The sequence below is a fragment of the Poecilia formosa genome, unplaced genomic scaffold (genome assembly GCF_000485575.1).
Source record: "Poecilia formosa unplaced genomic scaffold, Poecilia_formosa-5.1.2 Scaffold56, whole genome shotgun sequence".
In the NCBI taxonomy this organism is placed as follows: domain Eukaryota; kingdom Metazoa; phylum Chordata; class Actinopteri; order Cyprinodontiformes; family Poeciliidae; genus Poecilia; species Poecilia formosa.
The window spans coordinates 458057-471992 of record NW_006799995.1 but is presented as its reverse complement, the minus strand read 5'-3'; the positions used below and the strand labels follow the sequence as shown (position 1 = coordinate 471992).

Below are 13936 nucleotides of genomic sequence, written 5' to 3'. Positions count from 1 at the left end.
TATTATTGTTATTTTGCTGTTTATGAAGTTATTTTTTCCATTTATGGTTCAACATTTAAATTGAATTTGCAGTTACGATTTCCAAACTTTTAAATAAAGTTTGGTTTAACTTTATTTAAAGTTTTAACTTTATTTAATGTTATACCAAATAATATTTGGTCCAAATCAGTCAAATTTGATTAACAAAGCAACTTTAGATTTCGGGTGAAACCAAAAGATGTCAAACGCCATTTGAGATGATTGTATAAAGAAGCTCCATAAAATGAAAATCAGAGTGTCGTCAGTAAGATGCTTGCTTACACCGTTGTAATACAGGCCACTTAAGGAGATCCTTCCTGGCCACAGACATCAGTGTATATAGTGACTCTTTGAAGAAACTTTGGATAATGAGCGCTGCACCATCATCAATTTTCTCTTTATAATTAGGCAGTGGAAACGCAGCACGCACACGAACCATTTTTTATGGATCAAGACCAGCATTGAGTATGGGAGAAAATGTATCTATTTGGATTATTTGGACTCGTGACTTTGTAACTTTTACTCTAAACCAGTTATCTGTGGCCAGGTCAAAATGAAACTTTCCTTTTTTCTCATGAAAGGTATTGCCATGCATTGTCAAGTGTTTGAATTTAATTTATCAAAGTCTGGATGATCAATAGCATTTCACCTATTGATGAGGTGTATAAACTTCTCTAAGGTTCGATACCACATCCCTTTGTAATCCATTAACCTCTCCCTGGAGTTCAGGCCAACCTTAGATTTATAGGGACCTACTGTAATAAATCCACTTGTACATCATTTAGTGTCTAGGGGGATTTGCAGTGCATTCCTGTCTGCAAAACATCATCTATCCCAGCCTCATATTCTCATCTGCATTTTGAAGAGTCCGAACAACACCCACCACAGTTAGCATACCTTGTCGTGAACCCAGTGCACATTTTAAATTTGATTCCACGTGCCAGCCGCTCTCGGCGTGGTGGTGGTAGAGAGAGGGGCTGTTTGTCCAAAGCAACACCTTGGTTTTGACACCATTTGACTCCCCAGCTGGGAGCCTTAACCTCATCAATCTTGCTGCTAAACGGAGAGCACTCAATAGGATGGTGTATTGACACTTTCTGAACTCCATTGTTCACTGGAACTGAGCACTCAGCAGGTTAGAGGCCTGAGTGTCTCCTTGGATCAATGCAGGAGTTGTTAGCCCTTAGCAGCAGCAGGAGCAGTTAGAGGACAACGGAGGCTCCCTGTGCACCTTAGACACCTTCTCTGGTCCAGCAAGAACAAGTCTTGGAGCTCAAATGGTAATCCTGTCCCAGTTTTTATGGTTTCATATCACTCTAAATGATGAAGTGGATTCTAAACTTGCAGATAGCTCGAGGAGGTTGATCACTATTAGTCCAATCATTGCACAAGCAGTGAAATCATCAGTCGAAAATGCTGAATTTTTCATCAGTAGCTATTCTTAACTTTCTGAGACTGAACTCTAGACCATGAATGGGCTCAGGAAGAATTACAGGTGCATTTTAACAACTTAAATAAAACTGTAACGGTTGGTCATTTGATTAATTTAAATCTGAAAGTGAAGTATACATTCCCTCAGAGTGATACTTGTAGGGAATTTTTTAACTTTGATGGCTTACAGCGAATGAAACCCAAAATCCAGTTTCTCCGAAAGCCAGAATTTCACATAGGACCAATGAAATGTGTTTTAAAACTGAGCTCTGATGTCCAGTGTGCACCCGCCTCTCGCCCGTTAACCACTGGAGATGGGCACAAGAAATAAACGTGTTAGATAATGGACGGACGGATGGATATTAATATTGAATTTTCATGTTATGACCATTTAATGGCTTAGACAAACATGGAAAAGACAGACTGATTTACCAGGCTCTCAGTGGCTCCCTCAAGCAGGGTAAGCCACAAAAAGTGATTGGTAAAGAAACTGTTTTTCCAGACTGCTATGTCCAATCATGTCAATGGGAAACTAACAAACTGTAGTGGAAAAAAGCATAAAGCCATCAGAGAGAACCACCACTTTGGAGGATTGTGAAGAAAATTAAAATCCAATGTTCATTTGGGGCACTCAGCCTAAATTAACATTGTTTTTGATGACAAGCTGAAGGCAGAGTGTCGCTAGAAACAGGAGCTTCTTAAAAAAGACAGGCCAATTTCATGGCATTATTATGTGATTTCCAAGCACATAGGGCCATTTTTTCAAGTAACTATGTTAACTTCAGTTGTTAAAAAAATGCTACATTAAATATGACTTAAAGAACTTTTACTTTTTAAATCAATGCCTTGAAAAGGGGCCTATTTCACTTTAAAAACTCCTGCTCTTTCTGAAACTCCGCCTTCAGGAAGTCATCACCACATCTCTCTTCTATTAACTCTAGCAACGTTTTTGCTAGAGGAGGAGCTGAGTTTCCAAGGCGGTGCTACATCCTCCCAGGCGTTTTGCATAGCCAGATAAAAGGTTTTCTCAAACATGCATAAAAGAATCGAGGCAAAATTCCAGGTACATTTTATTACTTGCAATTTTATAGCAGCATGTGCTTGGAAAATGCATATCACCGCCCTTTTAAGCCACTCATGACCAGAAGCATCTCACCTGTGTTAAGCAAGTGTGGCATTTCATTTTTTTTTTTTTTTTGTGAATGAAGGTACAAAGGTCTCCAGAAAAAATAAAGAGGATCAATGGATTAAACTTGATTGAGGTCAAGTGTGAACTTTCTACAGTCTATGATAATCTGTGGAGTCATGTTATTTACTGGTGTCGGTTTACTGTATTTTTATCAAGACCAAACTCAAGGCAGGAATCTACCAGGAAAATTTAAGAGCTCCTCGGATTCCCCTCCACTGTCAAGACTTAGACTTTCCAGCACCTACCTGCACCACCTAATCTATCCGTATCTGCTTCAATGACAGAGGCATCACTGTGCTGGAGTGGGCAACAAACTCACCTTAACCTCACAGAGAAGATATGGTTAGGAAACTGCAACACACCAGACCCAACAATGCAGATGAACTGAAGGACAAAGCAATCTGATCTTCCTTAGCAACTCAACAGAACAAAAGGCCAATCGCCCCCAGAGCCATGCTGCTCCGATGCACTAATTCATGCAAAAAGGAACATCGACTAAGTATTAAGTGCATATGCTCATATAATCGTGTAAGTGCATATAATCACATACGTTTCACTGTTTGTCAGTGAAACGTATTAAAAAGGATTTAAAACATCCTTTTTTATTGTTCCGATACTGTATTCAAAATTTCCAAGACATTTGAGGATGTGAACCACCAAATAAAACACAGACACGTTAAAAAAATAAAATTAAGTGCAATCAAATAAATTGGTACACAAACGAGTAGACCAGAATAATTTTTGGAAAATTTGTGATCAGATTAGAATACATGCAAACCTAGATTAACAAAGATCTCAAAAGAAAACGTTTTAACTGGATGAAACCTTGAGACAGAAAGCCTCTGTCTGTCTCAAGCCAGCTCTCTTGAAGTTGGCTTCAAGAGAGCTGGCTCTCTTGAAGCCAACTTGAAGAACGAAGAGACTCAAGACATTTGCGCTGTTGATTTGCTAGATTAGTTTTCTGTTAAGTGTTTAGGTTTAAAAAAGGTGCATCATTTAGAATGATCGAGACTCTTTTTTTTAAACTGAATAGGGAATAACTAAAAGCTGTTAGTCAATTGCTTAGTCATCGTGCTCCACTGAACTTCATTCACCGTAGTAAGTTTGTATTTGTCTCGTTTCTGCTTTTTAAAAGTCTTCGTCAGTGGTATTTGACTAATTTGCTTCATGTAATTTGCGAGGGTAAACCAGTCGTAGACTAGCGGTGGATGCTAACTTGCTAATGTCAATGAAATCTGTTGGACCGCTGAAGAAATGTCTACCAGAGACTGGAGCAGGAGGTGCATCCGGAGTTGTTTTAACACAAGGAATGCGTTGACATTTGTGACTCTATCGGCTGTTGTTGTGGGTAAGTATGTGTTTATTCTATGCAACATGAAAAAGGCAACATATCTTGAACCTAGTGTTGACAACAGTGTTCTGCTATGACAACATGTTTAACTTAAAAATATATATTTTTTATTTTCGTGTTCGCTGCTTAATACACGTCATAAGTTAAATAAAGCATTTATAGACTTTTATTTAGCGGAAGAGTACAAGCTAGACAATACTAGCGTACCCGCTTCAACAGAAACTAACGTTGGGAGAACCGTTTGTTGGCTGAAGCTAAACTCCATATTTTGTTGTCAAGGCAACCCAGTGATGTTTATTTACTTATTTTAAATCTAGCAGTCGTGTACCTGGCTGTTTTTGTCCTTCGAACAATGTCGTTCCATCCGAGTAAATTATAGTTTCAGAAAGGTCATTTAAATCACAAATTCAGTTCAAAAAGTAAGACTTATGTACTTGACAGACTATGGTCACATTACGATAAATTTCATGTCGTCATTTAAGTCAATTTGTGTCATTTTGAGCGTAAACTGATAAGAAAAAAGGACACACACATTTAGAACCAGTTATTTGTGTCATTCATAAAGAGGGAAACTCAAATGTTGGCTATATACTTATACAAAATGTACATATAGCAACCGTACACAAATCCTACCAGGCTCCTTAAATATTTTATCGCTGTTTATTCAGACTGAACTGACTAATATTTTACCTTCTTTATGAAGAGTAAATTCACTCTTTTAAAGTGCACAAATTCCATGACAGAGATATATTATGAAAATTTATATAATCACACTTCAGTTGATATTTGATGGTGATCATTGAGTGAAATATTTAGTGAAATGCATAGATAACTGAAATGTGACGTAAATCAAACATCTACAATGTAAAGTAAATGGGAAATAATCCATGTAGCTGCCATTGCTTTGACATTTTATTTTCCATTGCATTTTACTATCTATCCTTTTTCTGGTGAAAGCCAAGTTGAATATTATTTACAGGTTTGTACAAAGCTCAGACTTGAATTCCATTGAATGTCTATGGGGCACACTGAAGGCCAGGGTCTTTGTGAGAAGACTATCAAATCTCGAGTAGAGTGAAATATTTGCCAAAGACTTATTACAAACGACAATAAACAACTGCATGTTGTATCCAGCAAAGAGGATGACATCAGAGGAGCTAATAGCTTTGCTGGATTTTGGTTTTGTGAAAGAATTTGGTGAAAATAAATTCTATGTAAGCATCCAAAAGAAAGAGTAGGATGTTTGGAACTGCTGTGATGAAAAATCAGCACTTGAGACATTTTTGAAAAAAAATAATTAAAGTTTCATCCGGGAGGCGGGGGGTATTCATTTTGACCTCAACTGTGTATGGATACCAAAACGTCTTTTGTTCTTTTGAAGGTGTTGCTATTGGCTTGGTTTTGAAGACCTTTACAACTCTTACATTGTACCAGAGAGCGTGGCTTCGCATTCCCGGAGAATTTCTTTTCCGGCTGATGCAGTTTGTTACTGTCCCTCTGCTGATGACAAATGTGATACTCGGTAAGTTACAAGAGAGATCCCAAATCTGTCAGCTGTCACACAATTTTTAAAGGCCAAGTTTCTAAAAATAGAATGTAATAATTCACTAAGTTGACTGCAAAATACAGCAAAGGCTTCTGAATTATTCTGCAGCATTTAGTTTTTCTTATCATTTTGTGTGCACCTTGTTGTCGTTAAACAGAATTTACTGTATTTTTCTGTAAAGATGTAGCTGAGATTTTATTAAAATGGAAAAATGCAACAAAATACAAAAATATTTCAATTGAAACCTGTAGACATTTTAAATAAACTATTGTCATAATTACTGACAACAGTCTGCTGAGATAACAAATATGCATTCACAAATATACTTTTTTGAGCTCAAACTCAAAGATAAAACACAGCCTCAGATTGTAGCTATGGTAACAAAGCAGTCGAACTATGAAGATTGTTCTTTACACTTTGACAATGTAAACTTGCCAGCTCCTTAAAATCTTAAATTTAAATGTTACACAATTTTTAATTTATTTTTAATTCGTCTTTGCTGAAACCATTAAATCAAATTTACCAATGTTGACATTCTTGATAAACAAATGTTAAAATTCTAGATCAGTCTGTGTTAAAATTGTGGGGGCCCTGAAGATCTGGGGGACCCAAGCAGCTGCTTTGTTCATTTGTACATTAGGTGCCAAATGTGACCAGTGTTTGGAGCTGTTTTAAGATCCAGTGGCTGATAACTTAATTAGGACTTAAAAGTTGTGCAAAAAAATGTATATTTATTCTTAATTATATTTTTTTATTTTTTATTTTTTGGCTCATTGATTTTAAGACTATAGTTATGTGTTTAAGCATCATCAGCAATGGCTTCCAGTAACGTAGTAATATTCCAGCACATTAATATTTTTACATTTCCTGTAAACATAATACTTTTTAATACAAAAACCACAGTGACCCACTGGTGGACCTCTTGGGTTCCCCAACCACCAGGCTTGGCGAGTTTCTTTTCATCCTCTGAGCTCGGGTCCTCTACCAGAGGCCTGGGAGCTTGAGGGTTCTGCGCAGTATCTTGGCTGTGCCTAGAACTGCACATTTCTGGACTGAGATGTCTGTTCCTGTATACTTTATCTTTTATGTGTGTGTATATATATATATATATATATATATATATATATATATATATATATATATATATATTGATCTCTCCTGTTAGCTTTATCTCTATCTGTCAATATTATCTCCAATTCATGAAGGCTGAATTGTCTCATACACATATTTTACTGCTTTCAGTATGAGACAGCAGAATACGTTTAATCTGTGTTTGTAATTGTGTTTATTTTGAGTCATTTAACCTTCTCTATGGTACTTAAGACAGGTTTTTGTTATGGACTTTAAATCAGGGTTGTAAGGGCCAAAGGATTAACTTAAATGTCCTTGAAGGATTTACATCAATGATTTTCTCCTTAGCTACCTTCATGTTACAACAGTATGTTTACCTATTGTGAATTATTTTATTGTTAATCTTTCTCAACCCATGTTTTTGTTGTTTCCACAGGAATTGCTGGTGCCACTCTCAGTCCCTCCAAAAAGATCACTAGATGTGCATTAACATACTTTATCTTTACAACAGTAATGTCTTTGATGACAGGTAAGAGGAATCTTGCTTACCAACATGAATTCTTTCATTTCTTAAAGGAGCATTTGTTTTCTCACTGCATATGCAGTATTGTCTGGATTTCAACTCCAACTTGCTATCTGGGCGACCAGGCTTTGTTGATCAAAGACCTTTGGGTGCGTTGAGGGTACATTACAAACAGCCAGCCATTAGCTTTCTCCATTATTTCCTATACCTAAACTACCCTGCTCTTCCCCACCAAGTTCCCCTATAAATATATTTTATTTTACCGATTTTATTTCACTGATTTATGCAGTTTGAAAAAGTATGGCACTGATTATAACATTTTCCAGGTCTGAATAACTAGGAAAACAAGAACATGGAGAATACAAAAAGGCTGAGATAAAATCTTTGTAACATCTTTGTCTTTGTAACAGACCCTCAGGGTCTGTTACAAAGACCCTCAGCATGAACTTTGCACTAGAACTTTAATAAGTTCTAGTGCAAAGAGCTTTTTACTACTACTGCCACTTTCTGTAGGTCATTTTAACAGTTAATGGTTTAGCAGTTATTGTAGTGGTCAAAATTAGTGACTGATTTAAAAAAAAATCTAATTTATCTACGTAAGCTTATTTTATATGAGCAAGCAAACAAATAATTCAATAACCAGTTTAAATAGGAAAACAAATTTTATTGCCTAAAATGCTGAAACATAGCTTTCTTATAGTGAAATTATGAACATTTGTAGCAAAGTATGCATCTGTAGCTTAAAAAAATGCAATTTTTTTTAGTAACATGTGTCAACGTGAAAAGTTCAGACCTTTCTGCTTGAGTTAATAAAAATATCTGATCTGTTTAGCTTCTTTTTTTTTTTTTTTGATTAACCAATTAATAACTAAATAGCAAAAGGTGCTTAACCCAAGAGATTTTTTACACAATTTGAACCAGAACAAGCCAAAACCTTTCCACTTGAGGAATTCTGGTTAGAACAGAATTCCTCAAGTGGAAAATGCAAAATGTATTGTGTACATTTTGCATTGTACACAATGCATTGTACACAATGCAAAATGTGTAAAAATTTTTTATGGTTTTGGCTAAATTACTTCTCTGAATATGTTTCTCTTTCAGCAAATGAATATGAGCCTGTTTACTCTAGTTAGCAATTAATTGCTTACTAAATTAGTGATTACGATTATTTCAATTCTTGTGTTAAATCGTTTATTGAAATTGTCCTTGATAGATGGATGGACAGACTGACAGATACATTTTGGCTTCTATTGCTCCAGTAATAAATTAATACAGTTATACTGCTGGCTGGTAGAAGTTGTAAATTGTTGAAACAGTAATTCTCAAGTGGCCATTCTCTGTTATGAAACCCTCAAGAATTCTGTTACGTAAAGATGGTAACTGTAGCTCGATAAAAATAGCCTTTATCAAGCCTTCAAGTGTCCTTTTACTCTTACTGAACATCTTTAACTCTTGTTCTGGATCATGTGTCATAGGAATCACCCTGACAATGCTGATCAAACCAGGGATCAGTGCAAATGCCGAACAACCAGATGACGGTATTGAATCTGAGGATGCCTACAGCACCATTGATGCCCTGTCTGATCTAATAAGGTGAAAGCAAATTCTAAGCGTGTAGCCTGATTCTTACTAACAAAAAAAAAATGTCATTTTTATCTTTGTGTGATATTTTTTTATATCAGCCTCTTTTACATCAATAATTTAGAACATACTGAGACTGTCTCTTGCCGTTGGCATAAAAACATGTTTAAAGTGGACCGAAAGTTATGTTCCTCCCTCTCATGATGTTTTTGTCGCTCTGCTGTGTAGAAACCTCATTCCACACAATCTGATTCTGCTGAGCTACAAACAGGTGTGTCTCAATCACTTATGAAATTAGAAGGCTCCATTAAGCAGACCATCAAATATTCATGACTTAACTCTATTTGGTTTTAGTACAAGACTAGGAAGGTGTTCAAGGAGTCACAAGAGGTCAACGGTACCCTTACGGTGAAACACATTTTTTTTCTGCAATATTCAGGCACTAAGCTGGCATCTAGCTGTATGTTTTTACTGAGTTTCTTCTCTTATAGGGAAATCTAGACTTGCATTTAGTAGGCGAAAACATGCGAGGAGTTAACATGCTCGGATTGATAGTGGTGTCAGTTTTCATTGGGAAGAGCATTAGGAAGATTGGAGCTGTGGGCGGAACCTTTCTGGAGGTCATCAACACCGTCAACATTGTCTCCAAAAGTTTGGTGAAAATAATAATGATGTAAGTGAATACAGCATCTTTTGTTGTTCATGACAGGTTTTGGGCAGACTGAATTTACCAAAGGATTTGAGGTTCAAGGAAAATTGTGACCGGTCCGAATTAGGATTTTCTCTTCTTGTTTTGTGACCTTCTAGCTATTTTCCCATTGCAGTGATGTTCATGATGGCAAGCTATGTTCATACCATTGCAGACGACTGGCAGACTGTTGTTAGCCTTGGAAAGTTCATCACTGTAATTGTTACTGGGTAGGTTCTCTGCCATCAGCTGGTTTCTCACTCATTTCGTCAAGTGTAACTAAAACTGACATACTGTCTAATAGACTTCTCATCCATGGTTTTTTGGTGTTGCCACTCATCTGCTTCGTGTGTATGAGAAGGAACCCATACCCAATCTTTCCAGGGATTGCACCTGCATTGCTTAGGGGGATGCTCGTTTCACGCTCGTAGGACAATTCCACTGTGTTTTTTTCTTTTTATTTAAAATTCACATTTTGTGTGTGTGTGTGTGTGTGTGTCAAATGACGACGTTGCAGCAACGTTGGAAGAATTTCTAAATGTCCAATGCAGAGAACTTGTGCCTGTGTCTCTTTAAGTTATGCGGCATCAGAGACATTCAGCTGTTGCGAAGATAGACTGAGGATCAACAAAAGAATAACTCGTTTCATGCTGCTCATTGGGATCCACGCCAATATGGATGGAACGGTCCTTTATGAGATGTCCGCTGCCCTGTTCATTGCTCAACTCTCAGGCTCCAGGTTGCACTGGAGCAACATCATCAGCATTGCGTAAGTTACTATTCCGTCCTCCACATATTCAGTCATGTGTTCGACACCTTCCTCTGAAATTTTGGTCCATTTGGCTTTTTCAAGGCTCCATGTGTTCAACACTAGAGGTGTCGTTTCGGGGACTATCATCTCAACCCCATCCATTATCTTACACGCTTATCCCAAGTGGGGTCACCAGGTGTGCTAGTGCTTATGTCTAGCTGCCAATGGGCGAGAGGTGGGGTACCCCATGAACAGGTCGCCAGTCCCATTGCAGGGCAACATAGAGAGGCAAACAATCATGAACACACACACTTTGGGAGAATTTAGAGAGATCAATCAATGTTTTCGAACTAAAGGAGGAAGCCAGAGTAACTGGAGAGAACCCACACATGCACAGGGAGAAGATGCAAACTCCGTGCAGAAAAGAGCCTGGGGATTCAAACTCACGACCTTCTTGCTGCAAGGCAACAGTGCTGCTAACTGCGCCACTGTGCACCCCTCAGATTTGAGATACTATCATTGGATGTGGGCTTGGTTTTAACCCCATCAGTGCTCGAAGACAGTATTGTGTCATCTGCAAAGAACACATTGTCGAGGGTACTTTCAGTTGAGACACATTTATCCGCATCGGTTTTACAGATTTTACAGGTTTCCCCCCCAGCACCCTCAGTGGATTTACATAATTTCAGAGTGGTTTGTCTTTATGATCTCCTCCACTTTTTCTCTTTAGTGTGACAGTGGCAGTGGCCACTCTTGGAGAGGCAGGAATCCCCGCTACAGGAATGATGACCACCCTCTTCATTTTGACCATCACTGGGATTCCAGTGAGACCTGCCTCCCTTTTGCTCTCCATTGAATGGCTGCTGTAAGTTTTTAGCAAAATTTTATTCATTTTTTTTAACCTGATGTCAGACATATAAAAGGTTTTAAAAACTCTTTCTTTTTTATGTCTTATCAGAGATCGCCTCAATGCCGCTGTCAATATCATGAGCGACTGTTTTGGTGTTTTTCTCGTTGCTAATGTGTCAGAAGGAGAACTGAAAAAAATGGAGGAGGAGATGCCTTATGAGCATCTACCAGGTAAGGCTGCAGGGGTTTTTTTGCACATATGACTGTGTACTTACACTGTGTACTGGTTACACTTACAAGTTACTCTTTTAAAGTAGTGGCAATATCTACAGTAGTGTTAGATTTTAAACGAAGTATCATCCATCCATTTTCTTCGACTTATCTCTGGGTCGGGTCATGGAGGCAGCAACCTAAGCAGGGAGACCCAGACTTCCCTCTCACCAGCTACTTGGGCCAGCTCCTCCGGGAGAGTCCCAGGATATTCCCAGACCGAGCTTCTCACCCTATTTCTAAGGGAGAGCCCAGACACCCTGTGGTGGAAACTCATTTCAGTTTCTTGTGTTCTTTCGGTCACTTCCCAGAGCTTGTGCCCCCATAGATGAGGGTTGGAATGCAGATCAACTGCCAAATCACCTCAACAGATCGATACAGCGCCCACATCACTGTGTGATTGTGATATGCTTGTTGATCTCCCACTCCATTTTTCCCTAATTTGTGAACAAGACTTCAAGATACTTAAAGTCATCCCTTTGAAGAGCTCTACAGAGCACTGACTTATATTTAATTCTTTATATTTCTTTTTAAGAAGCCAAACTGGGGGTCACTTGTTTTATTTTGAAAACTTTCACTGATAGGATACAAATGATTTTATGAGCCGGAAAAAAATTCAATATTTCTCCTGGGATATGTTACACTTTGCTTTGTTGTGCTGCTGTCATAGGAAAAGTACATATAGATTCTATATACTGCTCAAAAAAATAAAGGGAACATTTCACTTTAATTTTGTGTGTATCCAAATCCAGGCCTCCATTGGTTAATAAATTTGATTTCCATTGATGATTTTTGTGTGATTTTGTTGTCAGCACATTCAACTTTGTACAGAACAAAGTATTCAATGAGAATATTTCATTCATTCAGATCTAGGATGTGTTATTTGAGTGTTCCCTTTATTTTTTTGAGCAGTGTATGTATATATATATATATATATCAGTTTCTTTGATTTTACTTTTTATAGGTACATGTTTGAGTAAAATGAACATTGTTCTTTTTTTCTGTGAACAACTGACAACCTGTCTCCGAAACTCCAAGCAAAAATTTTGTATTTATTTGCAGAAAATGACAAGTGCTCAAAATAACAAAAAAGATGCAGTGCTGTCAGACCTCAAATAATGCAAAGAAAACAAGTTCATATACATTTAGAAACAACAACACTAATGTTTTAACTCAGGAAGAGTTCAGAAACCAATACTTGGTGGAATAACCATGAGGTTTTCAATGGGGTTCAATGCAGTGGTCTCTCTATTTTTTTTCCCAGAGACGTATATGTGTATATGTATGTATTTATAGTATTTTATATATTCTATAGGCATTAGTTTCCAGCATAGAAATGCACCATGGGTTATTATTCGCACAGCTTCATCGATGTCTTGTGTTTTTGTCTGTTTAGAAGCGTGGAAGCCACCAGATGAACTTACTTAAACAGCAGCCCTTAGCAGTCCTTAACAACGACACGATTGTTGACAGTTGTAAAGATGAAGAGATGGACTTCAGCATTTCTATTTTTTGTGCCATTAGCATATTTATCACCTTTGTAAGTTTTTGCCTTGTAATGGTATTGCTGTTATTTTAAATGAGCATGCTGACAGTTATTTCAATATTGGGTTTGTTTGTGGGGAAAATATATATATTTAAGTTTGTTTTTTGGGGGGTTTTTTGTTTGTTTTTTTTTTTTAGTTACTTTTATTGTTTTTGTCATTTGCACTTCTTATAGCATTTTACAGTACTACGGTACTTTTGGATAACTTCAGCATTCTGTCATTATATAAGATGTTGTTTGGTACTAAAAAACAATAAACGTGCACTTGAGCAGAATTATTTTAAGTTTATTTATTTTACAATAATTTTGTATAATGCGTTGGGGTTTTTTTAGATTTGTTTTTTTGTTGTTTTTTTTATGTTCTGGCACTAGTGCCTCTTATTTGTCAGTAATCCGACAGACGGAAGTTGAGAGAAGTGGGGAAAGACATGCTGCAAAGGAACTGAGGAAAGGAGTTGAACTTGGGACTTCCACATATATGTAGCCTCTCCACACGAGGCACCTGCTCTAACCGCTGCGCCACACGACGCCCCTGCGATGTGTATGTTTGTCCATCTATGCTGTATGTTATGTATAGCAATTTGTTCAGAAGCAAGGTGTCTATGTGGATCTTGTAATTATCAATAAACTGTAGAAACTTATTTCACAAATGTCCAGTTTGTAATCGAAACGTTCAATCTCGAACTTCAAGAGAATTTTTTTTACTTTGTTCAGCTTTTCCTGATCGGTTTTAGAATCTGTTTCAAAGTTACTTTATTTATTCTTCATTTTTAAAAGTCCTGACCCAACATAAATCTCTGAGCTTTTGCACCTTTACACATTTCTGATCTCTCAGACCTGCTAATCAGCTCATCCTGAGCTTACCTCAGAGAGGACTGAGTTGGGGAATCACCTCTTGTTGAAGTTTAGACACGAAAAAGAAAGATTTTTCAAGATTCATTTATTCACTACTTTTGGTGCCATTCAAGTGATGATTTCATGGTTGGTCGATTCCGTTTTATCTTAAATTAGTTGTTTTTTGGCTTCTATTCTCTTTTTATTTTTTGCCATTATATTTGAATATAATGGCAAAAATATAACAATACATAACAAAATATAACAATAGTGAATTCACTTTTGTTA

The 13936-nt window shown here is 37.2% G+C and overlaps 1 protein-coding gene across 2 annotated transcripts; it reads left to right on the top strand.

Annotated features, from left to right (window-relative positions):
* The first annotated feature begins 3532 nt into the window (after positions 1 to 3532).
* LOC103138919 (excitatory amino acid transporter 3-like) lies at positions 3533 to 13103 on the top strand. Of its 2 annotated transcripts, XM_007553316.2 has the most exons (14): positions 3537 to 3736; positions 3820 to 3986; positions 5371 to 5511; positions 7043 to 7135; positions 8605 to 8722; positions 8939 to 8981; positions 9065 to 9118; positions 9202 to 9383; positions 9518 to 9628; positions 9703 to 9825; positions 9976 to 10167; positions 10880 to 11014; positions 11108 to 11229; positions 12665 to 13103. In XM_007553316.2, exons 2-14 carry the CDS (start codon positions 3893 to 3895, stop codon positions 12694 to 12696), a joined length of 1440 nt encoding a protein of 479 aa, XP_007553378.1. In that variant the 5' UTR covers positions 3537 to 3736; positions 3820 to 3892; the 3' UTR covers positions 12697 to 13103. The 2 variants fall into 2 exon arrangements, with proteins under 2 accessions (XP_007553380.1, XP_007553378.1); XM_007553318.2 differs by lacking the exon at positions 9703 to 9825 and having other exon boundaries at positions 3533 to 3736.
* Positions 13104 to 13936: the final 833 nt, after the last annotated feature.